We start from the raw sequence: 21060 nt of genomic DNA on the forward strand, positions 1-21060 counted from the left end.
TTGTCTCAGTGCACGTCTTTCTGCTGGCCTGAGTAACTGCACAAGATTTAATTTTGGAAATAGAGGGTAAACTCAAATGACTATTGTAGGCAGTGGAATAAATCAACAGTGCTGCAAACGAAATCACTTGAGCTGAATCAAATCATTGATATCCTCCTCCCCCCCCCACCCCCCATATTTGTACGTATAATGCTCAGAGCGAGAAATAATGTTGAAGCCTATGTTGCTGATGTTTTAATACAACATAATATTATTGGCCCAGATGCTGGAGCTGCAAGGATAGCAAAATAATTAGCATTTTCAGCTATTAGAAACAGACTGCAACTTTGGAGAACAGACTTGCATATTTATACCCTGAAATTTAGGAACAGGTCTTCATGGACCATTACCCTGCCAGGAATCGCAAGTTGTGATGTCACCACTCTGGCACTTATTTTGTTCAGATGCAAAAGACCAATCTTGCTGACCCTCTGCATCCCAGATGCCAGCCTTATAGCTTGGCCTACCTTGTTGCATTGAGGAACACATCCCTACCCACCCAAAACTCTTCTGAGAGCCTCTTGGCAGTTTTTAAAATCGTGAAAAATTTAAAACATTAAGTTTTAAACAATTAAAATAAAAACATTAAAGTAAATCTAATTGTTTTTTTTAAAAGGACTACCTCCCATACCTTTGTTTTACAACCCCCAATTAAATCAATGGGGTCTCCAAGGCATAATGCTGAGGAGATTGACCCCATGAGGAGTCCAGAAGTGAAGCAAACTAACAGATACTTCTCTCCAAACCTTTTAGTAAATCCTGGACTTCTGTATGTATGGAACTCTGGGATCAACTGCTGTTTAAATGGCTGAACATATGGTTCCTATAGCCTGCGAGATCTGGGCCTAGAGAAGTTGATACTGTCAGTGATTCCTTCTCCCCAACAAGGTGCACTCTTTTGTGATCTTTCCCAGGTTAATCTTCAGCAAGCAGTGAATTTGTGAGAACTTCAATATCTTATAAACTGTTTTTGCTGCAAAACACACTGAAAAATGTGATGCAGTGATGTCTGAAGTGCAAGGAGGTTTTATTGGTATACTGTACCAAAACTAATGCTTATCAACATGTGTGGGTTATTAATCACTCAGATAATTTTCTTTTAAAATAACAAGTAAATGTTTAACATTTCAGCTTCCACCATTTCTCAGGCATTTGTTGCAATATTTATTTCATGCTCTCAAATGTTTAAAAGTGAATAAAATGTGTTCTTTACTACTTAGTTTGCTTTTAGTGAGAATTCTTCAGTCTGATTGCTGGTCAATGAACTTGATGATATCCCAGCTGTTATACACCAGAGATGCTCAGAACTAATCCTTAACAGCAACTGATGAGAAGGGCAAAATCCACAAAGCAATTGAGTGAAGTACTGTTGTAATGTAGCAATGCAGTAAACAGGTTGGCATAAGCCTTCACAAAATCCAATGTCATAGCAACCAAAGATTCCTCTTTTAAAGAAATGTTGATTGGGAAAATATTGGCTGTGATACCAGGATAACTCCCATGCTCTTCAAAAATAATGTCTAGCATCCATTTACAAGAACAATGCCTCAATTTAACAGTTCATTTGAAAGATGGCACCTCCAACCATGTAGCACTCCCTCAGTATTTCACTGGAATATCTACCTAGATTTTTGTGTTCATGTCTCTAAAATTCAAGGACAAGTTAATACACATAATGGCATAAAATTGATACCTGATGAATTATTACCTTTGCACAGTAGTGACCAACTCCTTCTCTCTTTTTTTTAGATTTTCCAGAAGTACTTCCTTCTCTCTGCAAAGGACTCTATTTTCTCCCAGCTTTTTCTCAAAATCTTTGAAGGCGCTCTGAAATTGTTCATTTTTCTCTTCCAGGATTGTAAGCTGGGGTGTCAACAAAAGGAGAGTTTCAATCAGTAATGTTTCTTTTATTACAGACAGAAATATTCAAATATTGTATAGCATGGCATTAAGTCATGTTATGGGGTATCACCTCTTACACCAAAAACCTTCTTTGTCACCTGGATTAAGACTGACCATGCAACAGTCTCTGTTGCTTTCCCACTTCCCCTTAATCAAGTTATTCCAGAGTCACCACCACCCTACCCATCTCTAGTTTAACCCTCATCCTGTCTGAAGCCCTGTCTGAACTCACAGCATCCATGATGCCCACCTATTGCTCCCTTGATATATTCACAAATCCTGATCCCTATGCTGTCTGACACTGTATCTCTCTCTCTCATTTCAAATTGATAATCATCACACCTTCCTTAATAAATCCAAACCTACACTACCTGCCTCTGCAAATTGTCTCCATCCCTACCACTGCCTTTGTCACCTTCAGTCTTGACTCTTCCAATGCTTTCCTGAATAGCTTCCCACGTTCTACCCTCTGTGAACCTAAGCTTATCCAGAATTTTATACCTGTATTCTATCCTGAATCAATCCTGTTTGTCCCTCAGCTATGCACATGCAAAAGAATATTAGTTCCTGGGGATCAGTGCAATTTGCATTCTCAATTGTTTGTATATCTTGCATCCACCTTCTCTATAACATTAGTGAATTTGCATTCCCTTCCAAATGCAGCTAGACTCTTCTGCAACTGTGTTTTAATTTCTCCTACAAGATATTCCCCCTGTATTAAAAAGGGCTCTAATGCAAGCCACAAATGACCTTAGTGCACTGAAGTCATAATTATATCACTTGAGAGGTTTGAATTCTCAAAGACCACATTGGGTATGAGACAATACAGCACATTCCAGATTTGCTCACATCTTTAATGTTAAGTGGTTTTCATTTAGGACAACTAGTGGGGCACTCAGCCTAAATTAAGTTGCTATGAGGCCTACATCAGTGGGAGATGTTTTTGACGGTAGTGACTAGGATTGGCCATCCTCAGCACACGGCTGAGGCAGAGATCACCTAATTCCAGCAGCCTCATCTACTCTCCATCTTGGTTCAAATCATGTGAGGTTTATACAATGGGTGGAATCCAAATGGGTTCAGATTCTATTTCAAAATCCAGCCTCCCAGCAGTTTGCCTATCCTTTGTTAAACAGATAGAATATAGGGATAGAATCTTATCATAATTTATTTCAATTAAAAATAACATTTCCTCTTATTAGTGCTGTCATAGGAATAAAAGTGTTTAAATTTTTATTTCACTTAATGAGTAAACCTACAACTGCTATGGAAGCTGGTGATTTATATCAATTACCCTTTACAGTGGTTCAGAAGTTTGGAATTTTTACTAATAGTTGTTCACCTATTTCAATTTTGCCTAACATAGGAGATTTTGAAAACAAAAGACCAAGCAACTTGGCTGCTTAATCTTTATGCAGAAGAAACACATTAAAATATGCTTAATTTCAACTACTTTTAAGTAATATTATACTAATGTTTAACTTGCCCAAAAAGGGACCAAATTAGAATTGCAAGAGAGTCTGTGGAGATGCTTGTACTTGTAGTTAATTTGCATAACTCTACAGACTTAAGGTGGAGGTGTAAAAGAGTGTATAACTACAGTAATAAAGCATGACACAAATAGTTCTTTGGAATAATTTGCATCTAAAAACTAATTAGCATCCATTGATAGCTGCCCATGCTGAAAACTTAATTTCATTACTTCTGCCTCACAGGGTAAGACATAAATAAATGACTTGCATCTCATTGAATTTGAATAGCACATTGCACCAAGTCCCAGCGTATTCACTCCTTTAGCATCTAATGTCTTCTTGCACCCAATCCATAAATGTAAGAATAATTGCTTTACTTTTTTTTGCATAAATACTTGTTGAACTATGTGTATGCGTGTGAAAAATAAAAATGTAATAATTGATAATAAAGATCTTATTTCACATCAGAGTGGTTCAATTTGTACTTAATGTATTTTGCAATAGCTTTAGTTTCAAAAGACCAATTCCTCTGAGGGCTGGGAACACATAATTGCAAATGTTATTTGTACGAGTATGATGGAAATAACAGAAGCTGCAAAATCACAAATGACATTCAGTTTCATTTAATAAAAATCGGAGCAATTCTTTCCTGTCCAACTACTCTTAATTTTCAATTTTAAGTAATTAAAAATGCTCCCTAAAATTCAGTTCGACTTGGCAATATGCCAAAAATGGGAGCCAATTCTGGCAATCTAAGAGTAAATCAGTAGGTAAGGCTACACAAATAATGGAAGGACAAAGCACTGTGCCCAAATGCACAGAGCGTTTAAAACAAAACAGATAAACAGAGTACAAATGGTAATTAATGAGTATAAGCGTAGATATGACTGCAGGTGGACACAGATCACATCTGAATATTGAAGGGCCCATGACATTTAGATCAGGAAAAGATGGAGGAGAGGGTCTGTCAATTAATGATGGTCTAGCACAACAGTGTGGAATGACCCAAGTGCAGGAAGCGAGGATATAGAAGCACTTTGGGTGGAGATGAAAAATAATGAAAATAAGAAGTCACTTGTGAAGGCCCCCAAACAGTAACCATGTGGTAGGGCAAAGAAAAAAGTTACTGGGAATTTACACTCATGGAGATTTGAAATAAAAACAGAAAATGCTGGAAAGAGTCCTTGACCTGAAATGTTAACCCTTTCTCTTTCTGTAGATGCTGCCTGGTCTGCTGAATGTTTCCAGCTTTGATTTATAGCATCCGTATTTTTCTTTGACTTTCATGGAGGATTTTAAGATACATAGACTGAAAAAAAAACACATCAGTAAAGCTAACCCGGATGAGGAGTTCATGGGATATTTTCTGGATAAGTTTATTAAAACACGTTTTGGAACTGACAAAAGAGCTGGATGTAATAGGCCTATTAAGGAAGAGGAGGTGTTGTGTGTATAGAGAAACATTTAGGTAGATAAGTCCCCTGGGCCTGATGGAATCTATCCCAGATACTAAGGGAGGCAAGGGAGTAGATTACTGGGGCCTTGACAGAGACCTTTATGTCCTCTTTAGCCATAGTTGAGGTCCCAGAAGACTGAAGAATAGCCAATGTTGTCCTTTTGTTTAAAACCACAACAGAACAAAAAACAGGAAATTATAGGCTGGTGAGCATTACATCTGTGATAGGAAAATTACTGGAGCATAGTCTTAGGGACAGGATTTACATGCATTTGGAAAAGCATGAACTTGTCCAGGAAAATTAGGATAGCTTTGTGCTGGAGGCGTAGTGTCTCACAAATTTGACTGAATTTTTTGAGGAAGTAACAAAGATGATTGATGAAGGTAGGGCAATGGATGTTGTCTACATGAACTTTTGTAAAGCATTTGACAACGGGTAAGCTGGTCCAGAAGATTAAGTCAAGTGGGATCCACAGTGAGTTGCTAAATTAGATACAAAATCATAGAGGTTATAGAAGATAGAGGGTAGCGTTGGAGGGGTGTTATTTTGAATGAAGGCCTGTGACCACTGGTGTTCTGCGGAGATCAGAACTTGGACCTCTGTTGTTTGTGATATTGGTAAATTATGTGGATGAAAATGATTAGTAAGTTTGCATATGACAAAAAAATTGGTGGCGTTGTGGCTAGTGAGGAAGGTTGTGAAATGATACAGCAGCATATAGATCAGTTGGAAATTTGAGCGGAGAAATGGCAGACGGAGCTTAATCTGAACAAATGTGAGGTGTTTCATTTTGGGAGGTCAAATGCAACAGTCAAATGCAATGTAGTAAATGGCAGGACCCTTAGGAGCACTGATGTGCAGAGGGACCTTGTGGGGTCAGACCATAGCTCCCTGTAGGTGGCAACACAAGTGGATAGAGTGGTAAAGAAGACCTACGGCATGCTTGCCTGCATCAGTTAGAGCATTAAGTATAACAATCGGGAAGTCGTGTTGCAGCTTTAGTTTGGCCACGTTTGGAGTATTGTGAGCACCACATTATAAGAAGAACATGAAGTTTTGGAGAAGATACAGAAGAGGTTTACCAGGATGTCACCTGGATTGGAATTTATTAGCTATTAGGAGGGATTGGCAAACTTGAATTGTTTTCGCTGGAGCGTCGGAGGCTGAGAGGCGACTTGATTGAAATATATAAAATTATGAGAGGCATAGATAGGGTAGGGAGTCAGAGTCTTTTACCCCAGCGCAGAATCGTCAAATGCTAGAGGGCATAGGTTTAAGGTGAAAGAAGGAGTGCTTAAAGGAGACGTGCAAGACAAGTTTTTTTTTAAATACACAGAGAGTGGCAGGTGCCTGGAAAGCATTGCCAGAGGAGATCGTAGAAGCAGACACAATAGTGATACTTCAGAGGCATTTACAGAGAAGCATCAGCAGGTAGAGAATAGAGAATACAGACCACGCGCCGGTATTTGGGATTTGTTTAGATTGGCATCATGTTTGACGCAGACATGGTGAGCTGAAGGGCCTGTTCCTGCACTGTACTGTGAAACCAATCTGGAGTACTGTTCTCCTTATTTAGAGAAGGATGTTAATACACTAGCAATTCAGAGAATGCATATTAAACTAATTCCTGGAATGAGCGGGTTGTCCTACGATGAGAGATTGGAGAGGCCAGATTTGTATCCACTGAAGTTAGATGAGTGAGAAGTGACTTGATTGAAACATACAAGATCCTGAAAGGTCTTGAATAGGGTGCATGTGGAAAGGAATTTTCCTCTTGTTGGTGAATATACAACCAGTGTTCACTGTTTAGAAATGAGGGCTAGCCTATTTAAAATAGCTGAGACAAACATTTTCTCCCTTTGGAATTCTCTTCCTCAAAAGGCAGTGGAAGCAGACTCTTTGAATATGTTTAAGGCAGAGGTATATAAATACTTGCAAAGAAAGACAGTGGAATGCAAAGCCGAGGTTACAATCAGATTGTCCGTGATATATCAAATGGTGGAGCAGGCTTGAGGGGCAGAGTGGACAACTTGTGCTCCTAATTAGTACATCCATGCATAGGTTCATAATCTGGCAGAGGACTTCAACCACCTGCATTTCATTCTGCCGAAAATAATTTTATAATTCTGTAACATGCAGCAATGTGGTCTGTCAGATTACTGCCCAAACAGTGAGGACAAAAATTGACCTCTGTTATAAAGCACCATTAGGAAGGTATTTATGACTCTTGTGGTTGTCAAGTGTCAATGAACAGCTGAAGGAGCTTTGCAATTCAATGGCATCAAATCATATGCAAAATGTAACTAAGAATATTCTTCTACATGATAAAACAAAATTATTTATGTACTTGCAGCATATCTTTCTGTATACCTAGATCTATAATATAAAAACTTGGTTAATTGTTAAGCCCTTAAGGGTCAAAACAAAAATTGAAAAAAGGCCAAAATTCCAACTGTTATAACTACTTTGACAGGAAGGGAGTTATTCAGTTCAATAGGTTTTAAATGTTTCAGTAACAAATACTGTAAATGATATAGTTCATCTGAATCATTCACCCAAATATTCATTTTTCTCTAAGATCTCTGTTTGTTGACAGTACATTTTAAACATTTCAGATTCAATATGTTACAAAATCATAAAAATAATATACAATAATAGTGAAAACATGAAGTTCTGTAAACACTGAATCATTCAGACAACTTCTGCGGAGACAAAAACAAGTTAACATTCTCAGTTGTAGCTAGGGCAGATTTTCTATGGTGGGAATGGCAGTGGGAGAGGGCAAGAGATACTTTAGGGTAGTTTTAGCTGTCTTTTCCAGCAGGCTCCCAATCAAAGAGTGAGGTGGTGAGTAGGATAGTGGTATGGGCTGCTGGTCATGGGTCTGGAGAAGATTTTGGTGGGAAAGCATTCATCCTGGAAGAAGCAGAGAGTAGGTCCTGGGGTTTTCAGGGGTGTGACATGTCAACAAACCTGGGAAGGTGCTTGGGGAGCTTCAAAGGACAGATCCTGTGATGGGGGAAATCAAATTTGTAAGCAGATCAGTATAGGACAGACAGAGGAAAGCACTCCTTCTTCACCCCGTCTTGACCAGTTTTGAGAAGGCATGTGTCTTTACCTCCTTTTTGCTGCAAACTCCTTCAGTCTCATTAAAGTGTTCACACTTGGGATCTTGTTGGTAGGTATCCTCTTGCCCCACCCTCATTAAATGAAAATAGGCAGCACAGATAATGGTGCAGCTAGTGGAGCCGCTGCCTTACAGCACCAATGGCCTGGGCTCAATTCTGTGTTGTCTATATTGAATTTGCATGTTCTCCCTGTGACTGCATGGATCTCCTCCAGGTGCTCTGGTTTCCTCCCACATGCCAAAGATGTGCGTGTCGGTAGGCGAATTGGCCACTGTAAATTGTCACTGTTGTGTAGGTGAATGGAAGAGCAGGGGTGGGGTCTGGTGGTGGAAGAGTTGATGGTAACGTGGGAAGACTGAAAATAGGATTGGTGTAGGATTATTGTAATTAATTGCTTATTGGTTGGTGCAAACTCAGTAGGCAAAAGGACCTGTTTCCACATTGTATGATTCTATCCAGATGAGCACTTAAATTGCTTAGGCATAGAAGGCTGCAGGCCACATGCTAGAAGATGGGATTAATATGGATGGGTGCACACTGGCTGGCATGGACATGGTGGGCCCAATGGCCTGTTTCCCTATTGTATGACTCTATAACTCCACGAGAAATGGGCTTCTTGGAAGTGCATCGGGATTGGCTTGGAGATTACTTTAAATTTTAACCACAGGCAAACCAAAGCCGCCTGAGCATGAGAACTAAAATTTCAGGTAGATGGCCTGCAATCAGAACTGTTCTAACAATAGGTTATTCATTTGCCATGTCTTTCTCCATAGATGCTGACTGGTCTCCTAACTGTTTTCAGCAGTTGCTATTCATATTTCAGATTTCCAGTCACTAGAAAGTAAATAAAATTGTTAGAAATAAAAACAGGAGCAGACCATATTGTCCAGCCATTCAGTCAGACAACAAAGTGATCTTAGAACCATAGAACAATACAACACAATACAGGACCTTCGGCCCACCGTGTTGTGCCGACCTTCAAACCACTCCTAAGACTATCTAGCCCCTTCCTCCCATATATCCCTCTATCTTAAATTCCTCCATACGCTTATCTAACAATCTCTTGAACTTGGCGAACGTATCAGCCTCCACCACCACCCCCGGCAACACATTCCATACACCAACCACTCTCTGGGTGAAAAACCTCCCTCTGATATCTCCCTTGAACTTCCCACCCATTACCTTAAAGCCATGCCCTCTTGTATTGAGCATTTGTGCCCTTGGAAGGAGGCGCTGGCTGTCCACTCTATCTATTCCTCTGAATATTTTGATTACCTCTATCATGTCTCCCCTCATCCTCCTTCTCTCCAATGAGTAAAGCCCTAGCTCTCTTAGTTTCTCGTCATAATCCATACTCTAATCCAGGCAGCATCCTGGTAAATCTCCTCTGCACCCTTTCCAACGCCTCCACATCCTTCCTATAATGAGGCGACCAGAACTGGACACAGTAATCTAATTGTGCTCTAACCAGAGTTTTGTAAAGCTGCATCATTACTTTGCGGCTCTTAAACTTGATCCCACGACTTATGAAAGCTAACATCCCATAAGCCTTCTTAACTACCCTATCCACCTGTGTAGCAACTTTCAGGAATCTGTGGATATGAACCCCCAGATCCCTCTGCTCCTCTACGCTGCCCAGAATCCTGCCATTTACCTTGTATTCTGTCTTGGAGTTTGTCCTTCCAAAGTGTACTACCTCACACTTCTCCGGATTGAACTCCATCTGCCACTTGTCAGCCCAGCTCTGCATCCTATCAATATCCCTCTGTCAGCTTCGACAGGCCTCCACACTATCCACAGCACCACCAATCTTTGTGTCATCTGCAAACTTGCTAACCCACCCTTCCACCCCCTCATCCAAGTCATTAATAAATATCACAAAAAGTAGAGCTCCCAGAACCGATCCCTGTAGGACACCGCTAGTCACAGCCCTCCAATCTGAATGCACTCCCTCCACCACAACCCTCTGCTTTCTACAGGCAAGCCAATTCTGAATCCACATAGCCAAGCCTCCCTGGATGCCTTGGCCTCTGACCTTCTGAAGAAGCCTACCATGTGGATCCTTGTCAAACGCCTTACTAAAATCCACGTAGATCACATCTACGGCACTACCCTCATCAATCTTCCTGATCACCTCCTCAAAGAACTCTATCAGGCTAGTGAGGCAAGACCTTCCCTTCACAAATCCATGCTGGCTGTCCCTAATCAGTCCATGATTCTCTGCATGATTATAGATCCAATCTCTAAGAATCCTTTCCAACAGCTTGCCCACCACAGGCGTAAGGCTCACTGGTCTGTAATTCCCTAGACTATCCCTACTACCTTTTTTGAACAAGGGGACAACATTCGCCATCCTCCAATCCTCCGGTACCATCCCCATGGACAACGAGGACTCAGAGATCCTAACCAACGGTTCAACAATCTCCTCCCTTGCCTCACGAAGCAGCCCAGGGAATATTCTGTCAGGCCCCGGGGACTTACCTGTCCTAATATTTTCTAATAGCTCCAACACATCCTCTCTCTTGATATCTACATACTCTAGAACATTACCCTTACCAACACTGTCCTCAGCATCATTAAGATCCCTCTCCTTGGTGAATACTGAAGAGAAGTATTCATTGAGAACCTCACCCACTTCCACAGCTGCCAGGCACATTCTCCCACCTTTGTCTTTAATCGGACCTACCTTTACTCGAGCCATCCTTCTGCCCTTCACGCACGAGTAAAAGGCCTTGGGATTCTCCTTAACCCTACTCGCCAAAGCCTTTTCATGTCCCCTTCTCGCTCTCCTCAGCCCCTTCTTAAGTTCCCTCCTTGCTACTCTATATTCCTCACAAGCCCTATCTGATCCTTTCTGCTTACATCTTACGTATGCTGCCTTCTTCTTCCTAACTAGTTGTTCCACCTCCCTTGTCACCCATGGTTCCTTCACCCTGCCATACCTTCTCTGCCTCACAGGGACAAATTTATCCCTAACATCCTGCAAGAGATCCCTGAACATCGACCACATCTCTATAGTACATTTCCCCTCAAAAATGTCACCCAATTTACACTCTCTAGTTCTCGCCTTATAGCCCCATAATTCACCTTTCCCCAATTAAATATCTTCCCGTCCTCTTTGCTCCTATCCCTGTCCACGACAATTCTAAAGGTTGTGGTTGCTGTTCCCCAAATGCTCACCCACCAATAGATCTGTCACCTGACCCGGTTCATTGCCTAAAACTAGAGCTAATATGGCATGCCCTCCAGTCGGCCTGTCAACATACTGTGACAGGAATCCATCCTGGACACACTTAACAAACTCCGCCCCAACTAAACCTTTGGCACTAAGCAGGTGCCAATCAATATTTGGGAAGTTGCAGTCTCCCACTATAATAACCCTGTTACTTTCGCATCTTTCCAAAATCTGCCTCCCAATCAGCTCCTCAGTATCCCTAATGCTACCAGGGGGCCTATAGAATACTCCCAGTAGAGTAACTACTCCTTTCTTGTTCCTAACTTCCACCCATATCGACTCTAGAGAGGATCCTTCTACATTATCCACCCTTTCTGCCGCTGTAATAGTGTCCCTGACCACTATTGCCACCCCGCCTCCACTTCTCCACCCCCTCCCATCCCTTTTAAAACACTGAAAACCAGGAATATTCAATATCCATTCCTGCCCTGATGTCAGCCATGTCTCTGTAATAGCCACAATATCGTAGTCCCATGTACTTATCCAAGCTCTCAGTTCATCTCCCTTATTCCGGGTGCTTCTTGCATTTAAGTAAATGCATTTTAGCCCATCTGCCTTACTACTTTTATAGTCTGTACTCCTTCTCTACCTGTTAGATCTGACTTTTCCCCATCCCCTTCTTCCTCTGACCTGCTCCTCTGGTTCCCATCCCCCTCGCAAACTAGTTTAAACCCTCCCAAGCCACCCTAGCAAACCTGGCTGCAAGGATGTTGGCTCCCCCTCAGGTTCATGTGTAACCCGTCCTTTCCGTACAGGTCCCACCTTCCCCTGAAGAGATCCCAATGATCCAAAAATCTAAAACCCTCCCTCCTGCACCAACTTCTCAGCCACACATTTATTTGCCATCTCCTCTTATTCCTACCTTCACTATCGCGTGGCACTGGCAGCAATCTTGAGATTGCTACCCTTGAGGTCCTGTTCTTCAGCCTTCTGCCTAGCTCCCTAAACTCACTTTTCAGGACCTCATCCCTCTTCCTAATGTCGTTGGTACCAACATGAACCACAACTTCTGGCTGTTCTCCCTCCCGCTCAAGAATCCTGTGGACCCGATCGGAGACATCCCGGACCCCGGCACCTAGGAGGCAACATACCATCCGGGATTCATGCTCACTGCCACAGAACCTCCTGTCTGTTTCCCTGACTATTGAGTCCCCTATCATTACTGCCTTCCTCTTCTTCTCCCTTCCCTTCTGAGCAGCAGGACCGGTCCCAGTGCCAGAGACCTGGCTACTGCTGCTAGGCCCCTGCAGGTCATCTCCCTCAACAGCTTCCAAAGTGGAAAACTTATTGAGGGGAACAGCCTCCAGGGTCCTCTCCACTATCCGCCTGTTCATTTTCTTTTTCCTTTTCCCTCCCCGACAGTCACTCTTCTATCTACTTCCTGGACTCCAGAAGTACCTGCTCTAAGGGGGGGGGGGGGGGGGGGGTGTCTGTCTCCTGATGTACAGTATCTACATAACTGTCTCCCTCCCTGATGCTCCACAGTGTTTGAAGCTGCAACTACAGCTCATCAATTTTGAGCCAAAGTTCCTCCAGCCTCAAGAACTTACTACAGATGTGGCCATCATGGACCACAGCAAGGTCCACGATCTCCCACGTCAAGCAGCTGCAGCACACCACCATGTCCTCCATCTGAACTAATTCTTTTTTCCCCCCTACCTAGCTTTTTCCTACTTAAATATTTCTAACAGATAACAGGGAAAACTTATCTTTACTTACCAGCTACTCACTTGCCTCACCCCTTTAAGCCAAAACCCCTTGAGCCAAAGCCAAAATCAATCTGCTTCCTTTCACTCTGCTGCCCGCTCTGACGTTGCCCATTGGATATGGAGGTTTGCTTTTTAAACTGCCCGCGCTTTACCTGCTGATGTCACGCACCTGCGCTGTCCTGCCCCCATTATTCCCGATGGGAACTTATATAAAATGCTTATAAAAAAGAACCTTACAAACAAAACCTTATAATCAAAATCTTATATGAGAAAAAAGAAAAAAAAGAGAAAAACTTATCTGCTCCGGTCCCGACACCTGCCGAAGCAAAACCCATGAAACCTCTGAAGATTTTTTTACCCGCTTTTTAAACTGCCCGCGCTTTACCTGCTGACGTCACACACCTGCACAGTCCTGCCCCCACTATTCCCGATCTTAAGCTCTTTCCTACCTGTATCTCATAATCCTGGATTCTCCCAATGTATTCAGTCTCCACAGCCCTCTGAAGTAAATCTCTTGAGGTAGAAATTCATCTATCTTATATGATTTATTGAAACTCTACCCTCTAGTGCAAGATTCTCCCACAGAAAACATGCTCACAGCTTTTCCCCTTTGGAAAGTAATATTCCACATCCAGGAAACTGTTTAATATTATATTTGCTATTAGCAATTGTATGTTCATTTATGTTTAAAAATTGTTTGACCAAATCTGAAAGTCTGCCAACAATGAGTTCAAAGTTTTATTACCTGCTGGCTCTGGCTCTGAAAGTCATCCAGGGTGGGCAGGTCTGCAAGATATTTCTCCAGGGTTTCAATTCTCTGTTGCCGCTCATGACTTTGCTCGGATTCCTTTTGCAGCTTCTTTTTCAGAGTGTTGATATATTTCTCTCGTGCTTTCATCTGAAACGTTGTAAATAATGATTTATGAGAAACCAGACTTTTCAGTAATACATAGATTGGTGGCAACAGCCTTCAGCTACTCTAGTCATTGATATGCACAACCCAGAGAGTGAAAGGGAGGAGAATAAATGAGCTTTAATGATCAGAATGTCATGATGTTAATCACTGTTGCTAGTTTCACCTCATAGTTTATGGAAATTCATACATTTAAACTAATGGCTGCTTTATTCAACTGCATTTCAATTTAGCTTTCCTGGAGATTCATGGAGATATAGGGAATCAAGTACATTAGAAGCATTTAGGAGACTTGAAAGGCATTCTTGCTGGTTCTTATGACTTTTGTTTTTACTTTTGCGTACATTTTAGATTTTACTTTTTACTTTTCTTTCACATTTTACTTTCTTTTTGAGTATTCACATATTTGATCAATGCATGCCTAACTGGACTGCAAGCATTTGTAAATGTGATGTGCAGTTCTCTAACATTACATCAGGATTGGGAATATTTATTGCACATTCAGATGGAAATGAAGAAGAGACTTAATTTCAATACCTGTTCATGTTGCTGTGAATAACAAAAAAAAATCATGCATATGTATTATTCTCCAAATTCCAATGCTGTTTTACAGCACTCAAAAAGTGTTGATGATTTCATGAGTTCTTTTTCAGTCATTACAGTACATACATGCCAAAGTAGCGAGAGTATTTTTCTTTATTCATTCACAGGTTTCAGCCAGGCCAGCCTTTATTACCCTTCCCTAGTTGCCCCTATTGCTTTTCTGAACCATTCAGATAATCCATGTGAATGTACTCCCAAAGTGCTGAGAGTCAGGACATTCCATGATCTTGACCCAGCAATAATGATAATATTTCAAAGTCAGAATGGTGTACTACTTGTTGAAATACTTGGAGATGATAGTGTCCTCACAGTGTCAGCTGCTCTTACTCTTCTAGGTGGTACAGACTGGACGTTTGGGAGGTGATCTCACAGAGTCTTATGGAATTGCTGCAGCAGATGGTACATTTTATCAATGCTATAGGGAGTGAATTTCTTGCAACCAAAAATCTGCTGGAGGAACTCAACGGTTCGAACAGCATCTGTGGGAGCAAAGGAATTGATGGTGTTTCAGGTCGAAACCCTGCATCAGGACGTGTCAACCTGAAAGGAATTGTCAACCTGAAAAATCGACAATTCCTTTCCTCCCACAGATGCTGCTCAACCCATTGAGCTCCTCCAGCAGATTGTTTGTTGCTTCAGATTCCAGCATCTGCAGTCTCTTGTGTCTCCTGAGTGAATCTTTTAAGATAAGATACCTTTTTTAGTCACAGGTACATCGAAACACACAGTGAAATGCATCTTTTGTGTAGTGTTCTGGGGGCAGCCCACAAGTGTCGCCACGCTTCTGGCGCCAACATAGCATGCCCATAACTTCCTAACCTGTACATCTTTGGAACGTGGGAGGAAACCAGAGCACCTGGAGGAAACCCACACAGACACGGGGAGAACATACAAACTCCTTACAGACAGTGGCCGGAATTGTACCCGGGTCACTGGTGCTGTAAAGCATTACGCTAACTGCTACACTACTATGCCTGCCCAGCTAACACAGATAAGATGTCAAAAACCAGGTTGCTTGGTGGTTTCAATCATTAAGCATTTTTGGATCCACATTCGTCCAGGCAAGTACTATTCCATCACATTCCTGCCATGTTCCTTGCAGGTGTTAGAGAGGCAGAAGGTGACATGCCCGCATTATTTACAAGTCTGTTAACTTTCTGGTTAATGGTGAATTCCAAGATATTATTGGTGGAGGATTTGTTGAATGTCAACCAGAAAGAGATGGTTAGATATCCTTGTCTGTGATGTTACTTTCCAGCAAATCTGAATGTTGCCTCAGTCCTGATGAAGTCTGCTTCATCTTAAGCAATTGTTAGTACACCTGCTAAACAATATCATTGTTTACCACCAGTTCTTATGATGGAAGGAAGATCATTGATGAAATGGCTGTATATTAGGCTTACAACAATTGTTTGAGAAGTTCCTTTAGCAGTTCCATGGGGTTGGGGGGGGCAGATGTTTAATTTCCAACAAGCATAAGCATTCCTCCTTTCTACTAGACATTGCTCAAGTGAGTGGAAAATCTTCCTTTGATTCCTCCTTGATGCCACACTCAGACTAATCATTGGTGAACCAACCAGTGACACTTAATAGCACGGTCAATCCCACATTCAAGCATTTCATTGATGTTTGAAGTAGATTGAGGAGGTAGTAAATAGATGAATTGAACTTGTGATTTATACACAGGATGGATGTGGACAATTTTCCACTTTTCAGGTAGATGCTAGTGTTTGAGTTGTACTGGAACAGTCTGGGTAGAAGTGCATAAAATTCTGGAGCATGTCTTCAGCACTACACCCAAGTTATTGCTGGAATATACAACTTTTCCTGTATCCAGTCCTCTAAGCTGATTCTTTGTATTATGTGGACTGAATTGAATTTGCTCATTTCAATGACTCTAGGGAGCTCGTGAAGAGGCTGAGAAGTACTATCTGTAGATCACTCACTTGGCAGTTCTGCCTGAAGATGATTGCAAATGATGAGGCTCAATGTCAGATGGTCTATATGCTTTTGTGTTGATTTAATGCAGCCGTGAGACTTGATAGGTCATTCAAAGCATACTACAGAGTTAACTTGTCTGGAATTTCCAACTAATGAGAACAGAATTACTTTGTTTGACATAGGACCCAATGGAGTTTTTCAATGAACTAGTGGTTTTATGATCATTGAATATCAAATAAGCTGACGCATTATCCAAAAAGCTGACAACTCGTGAACCTGATATACTTAATAATATTGAAAGCGCAATGTGGCATGGGTATATCCGAACTTTAACCTCTAAAATAGCCAAAAATTCATCACCTAAGTAGCCTCCCCAACATCAAGGTCATCTTCAAGAGGCAGTGCCTCAAGAAGGTGGCATCCATCAATAAGGACCCTCACCATCTGGGACATGCCCTCTTCTCTTTACTACCGTCAGGGAGGAGGTACAGAAACCTGAAGACCCACACTCAATAATTCAGAGACAGCTTCTTCCCCTCCGCCATCAGATTTATGAATGGTCTATGAACCCTACCTCATTATTCCTTTCTTTTTGCACTATTTGTTTTTTTTTAATTTATAGTAATTTTGTGTCTTTGCACTGCACTGCACTGCTGCTGGGAAAACAACAAATTTCACGTCATTTAAGGAAGTGATAAAAAATTGATTCTGATTTTGATAAGATTGCAGCAAAAATGTGGGGTTTTTCCTTTGCTTGCTAGGTAAATACAGACTGCATTAAATTTAATTACTAAATTTCCTTTCAACTATTGAGAGAGACTGATGAAAAATTACCTCAGGGACATGACAATGCTAATGCCTTAGTGGAACTGCTGCAGAAATCATGGAGTCATACAACACGGAAACAAGCCCTTCACCCCACTGAGCCCACTTCTACCTTCAAACAATCACACTAATCATACAATAATCTCACTTTTATTCTTCTCCCACTCCCATCTACACACTAAGGGCAATTTACAATGGCCAATTAACTTATCAAATCACACTTCTTTAGGATGTGGGAAGAAACCAGAACACCTGGAGAAAACCCACACAGTCACAAGGAGAAGATGTAAATTATACACAGAAAGCACCAGAGGTCAGGATTGAACTACAGTTGTTGGAGTTGTGAGGCAGCAGCTCTGCTTGCTGTGCCACCCAATTGTACTACTGTGCTGCCCTGTTTGCACTTCCAAAGAAATTGAGGTGACGAAGCAGGAGCAATTCCATGGAAAATTATGGCCACAAGCATCATGTATGCCTTCACATTCACACTGCTGTAATTTCTCTCCATGGCCAGTCCATAATCACACTCTACTACCTCCAGTCAATGTTAGAAATGTTCCTCCTCTATCTCTGTCTCTCTCCAATTCATTTGACAATCTTCACCTCACTCCTATGTATTCCAGTGGGTGAAAATATTGCTCTAAAAACATTGATTCCAATGATTGGCGTAAAATACACAATTTTACAATGTCAACAACCTGGAGCTTCAATTATTTATTCTCAAATCCAGTCACAAGACATCTCGATGTTAATAAACATTAAGAATACAGTTAGATTTTTTTTGGGGGGTGGGGGGTGGAATCCTGAAATCATAAATTAATACATTTGGGACAGATTTTGATTTTAGTAAAACCTCAGGAGAATATAAAAAGCTCATTTGCACTTTCTACTGCTCTTGTTTCAGTGTTATTGGTTCTATAAATCATTGGTAGACTCTTTACCTTCTCTTCAATTTTCTTTGTATCTTCCATGTACTTTTGTGCGTTTTTCTTGAGACTTTCTTTGAGACGTACAATTTCAAGCTCAGCTGCTGACAATCTTTGCTGTAGATCTTTTTTTCCACAGTCAACCACTTTGGACATTTCTGTAAATTGCTTGTGTCTCACGTTCTCACAAGGAGACTGATGCTGCTGAAGAAAAATATTCCAGTGTTTACAAGAGATATAGATTCCGGTATCTCAATTTTTTTTTCATTACATTCCCATTTTGTTTGTTGAAGATACAAGTCTGAATACCTTGGATGTTTAATTACAATAGAAAAAGGGATACAATTTCAACATGGAATAACTTGTGTGTATTTTTCTGGAGACATTCACTCAGACGTATACCAAAGCTCAGCTTCAGCCAAACTTTGCTGTCAACCTTTTGGATGTTCCCTTGATGAGCTCTTCAAACTCATGATATTGAGAGGCCCCAGCAAATCAAGCTGACACTATGGAAGGATAAATAATAGAAGGTAGAAGCAACTTTCATTCTCATAATAACATCAGTGCCTTGAGATGATCCACTTCATGGCCACTGAGGTGCTTTTAAAATGCAGCCATAATTATAATACATGGACATGGCTGAAGATTAGTGCACAGCAAGGTGTCACCAATGAAACTAATGTCTTGTTTTGTTGTGATTTTTTTTCAAAACAACACCATGGGATCCTATAATATCTCCATAAAAAGATACTTCCCCACACTCATCTCTTCACTGCAGTTTCAACTGTGATTATGCACTCAAGCCTCTGGAATAGAGTTTGAATCAACATTCTACTTTCTGAGAGGAAAGCTTGCTACTGCTGAGGCAAGGCTGAAAAAACTGAATTGCTGATAACAAATGAATTGGTACTCAAGAAAATAAAGCATTTTGATGGAAAATAATTTCATGGGCAAATGTGGTGATCTGAATTTTCACTGATTAAAAGTTTAGTTAATCTTTAGTGGCTTATTATATAAGTAACATCAGTGGGTTTAGATGCCTGATTGGAGATCACTGACAAAGATTATTTTTAACAGCATTGTAAAGAACCAGGGACAAGGGAATTCCTGTCTCTAGGACCCTCTGGGCCATCCTACATATTATAAGTTGGTTTGTAAGGGCAAGGTAGCAACTCAAGAGTATCATAAAACAAAGACAGAAATATTCAGCTCAGACTACATGTGTGAGCTATTATCAGCACAAAGTAACTGCATTATATCATTTTGCACTCAGGTGCAGAATCTTCAGTTTGGATGCATGCACTAATTGTACATAATAGTAATGGTTGCATTTAATATCCTACTTCTGAATGGAATCAAAACACAACATAACTACTAAAAATCCAGTTTCATTCTGTGTCCTTCATGCATCCAATGACTTGTTCCAATTTCTCCCCAGAGTTATGTAAAAATGGATATAAACAGCTGTAGATACTCAGCCCTATACATTACATTGTATTAGTGTCATAGGGTTCAGAGCTACCTGTGTTTTCAGCATGAGTACAGGGTCGACCTGCTCCAAAAGTGCTTTTTGTGCTCGTAATTCATTTTCTTGTATTTTTCGTTGAAGTTGGAAGATTTGCTGCTCCTGGCTAAAAAATAAGGAATCAAACAAGTTGTTTTAACATTAAGTTCACACAAGGGCCTCCAGACAAACCATATTGTTTCTGTCATCATTTTTCTCAAGTATATTAATTCCTTTGGATCTTCTTCTGCTTCATATATCCAGTGTATTTATAGGCAAGGCAACCAATACAAACAGCATAAAGCTCAGCCATGTAATCTCAGTTTCTAATAACAGGCAAAACTAATTCTAGTATCTCTACTGGAACTACAATGAAGGCAAAAAATAAAGCAAGAAACACTTTATCAGAATCCAAAGCAATATGGAGCTACTACACTGTGCCCTTGATTTGATAGCAGGTGTACAAAATAAACAGTTTTATCAATCTATTGAATTGTTTTACGGCTGCAAAAAAACAAAGCTACTTTTTTAATATAACTCCTTGCTCTCGCTTCCTGGAGATTATAAAAAAATCCAGAAACCTCAGAGGAATTTCAGATAAATTAAAGGAATATTTAGATAATAAAAAAACAATCTAAAGCTATACACATTGACCTGCAATATCCCAGATCACCCTTGCTCATAAATGAAGCCCTTTTTTATGCCTATTTCTGGTCAAATCTTGCCAGCGGGATCTTATATCCATGTTTTCTGACAGTTGCAGTAATATTTACAAGGATATAAAAACTGGTGTAAAATATGTGGAAATCAATATAAACAATTCCAAACAGAGGAAAGGCTGAAGAAATATATGCTGCTTCCTTCTTTCAGTGCTTCTTTCTCACACTGAAATTATGAAATTAATGCCTGAATTCAGAAAAAAGCATTCATGTAAAATAAATGTAACAAGCTTTAAAAAAATTATAATCATGAAAGCAACTGTTTCAAGCAAGCACGATGTGGGAACCTTACGTTCTCTAGTCATTTGGGGAGTTATATAAATGAACCGAGTGCAGATTTCAAAGAAGTAACTTGAAAATTATGCAATGCTCAAAGAACCTCAGGAATCATACTTTATTTTATACAGCTGGCATAAAAAGCAAGGTGGAAGGGGAAAGGAAAGCCAAACCATTCCATTCTTATACAAATGTCGTGCCAAAGCATTCCAGGTAATTCTAGCCTCATATGTTTGGAGCAAAACCAGAAAATGCTGCAAATGTACAAAGCATCAGGACAATAACACTGGGGGGTGGCAGGTGCAGTGAATATGATTGTGAGGTTCAGGATGAAAAAGACCTGCAATGACAGGAAGAAGTCCCTTGCAGATAATTTACTCTGCTTCAACTTATTCCACTATTCTCAGTAGT

General features: G+C 40.7%; 1 protein-coding gene across 3 annotated transcripts in view; it reads right to left on the minus strand.

Moving 5' to 3' along the window:
• cep85l (centrosomal protein 85, like) overlaps positions 1-21060 on the minus strand; it is a 231099-nt gene that overhangs the window by 17509 nt on the left and 192530 nt on the right. For 2 of the 3 annotated variants that reach the window (XM_052025282.1, XM_052025280.1), the window contains exons 5-8: positions 19673-19781; positions 18166-18354; positions 13688-13840; positions 1748-1902 (exon numbers count right to left, since the gene is read on the minus strand). In XM_052025282.1, the coding sequence (XP_051881242.1) occupies positions 1748-1902; positions 13688-13840; positions 18166-18354; positions 19673-19781 (606 nt within the window). The remainder of the gene's footprint in view (positions 1-1747; positions 1903-13687; positions 13841-18165; positions 18355-19672; positions 19782-21060) is intronic. The other variant, XM_052025281.1, reaches the window with a different exon arrangement.

This window comes from Pristis pectinata, chromosome 10 (assembly GCF_009764475.1).
Source record: "Pristis pectinata isolate sPriPec2 chromosome 10, sPriPec2.1.pri, whole genome shotgun sequence".
Taxonomy (NCBI): Eukaryota; Metazoa; Chordata; class Chondrichthyes; order Rhinopristiformes; family Pristidae; genus Pristis; species Pristis pectinata.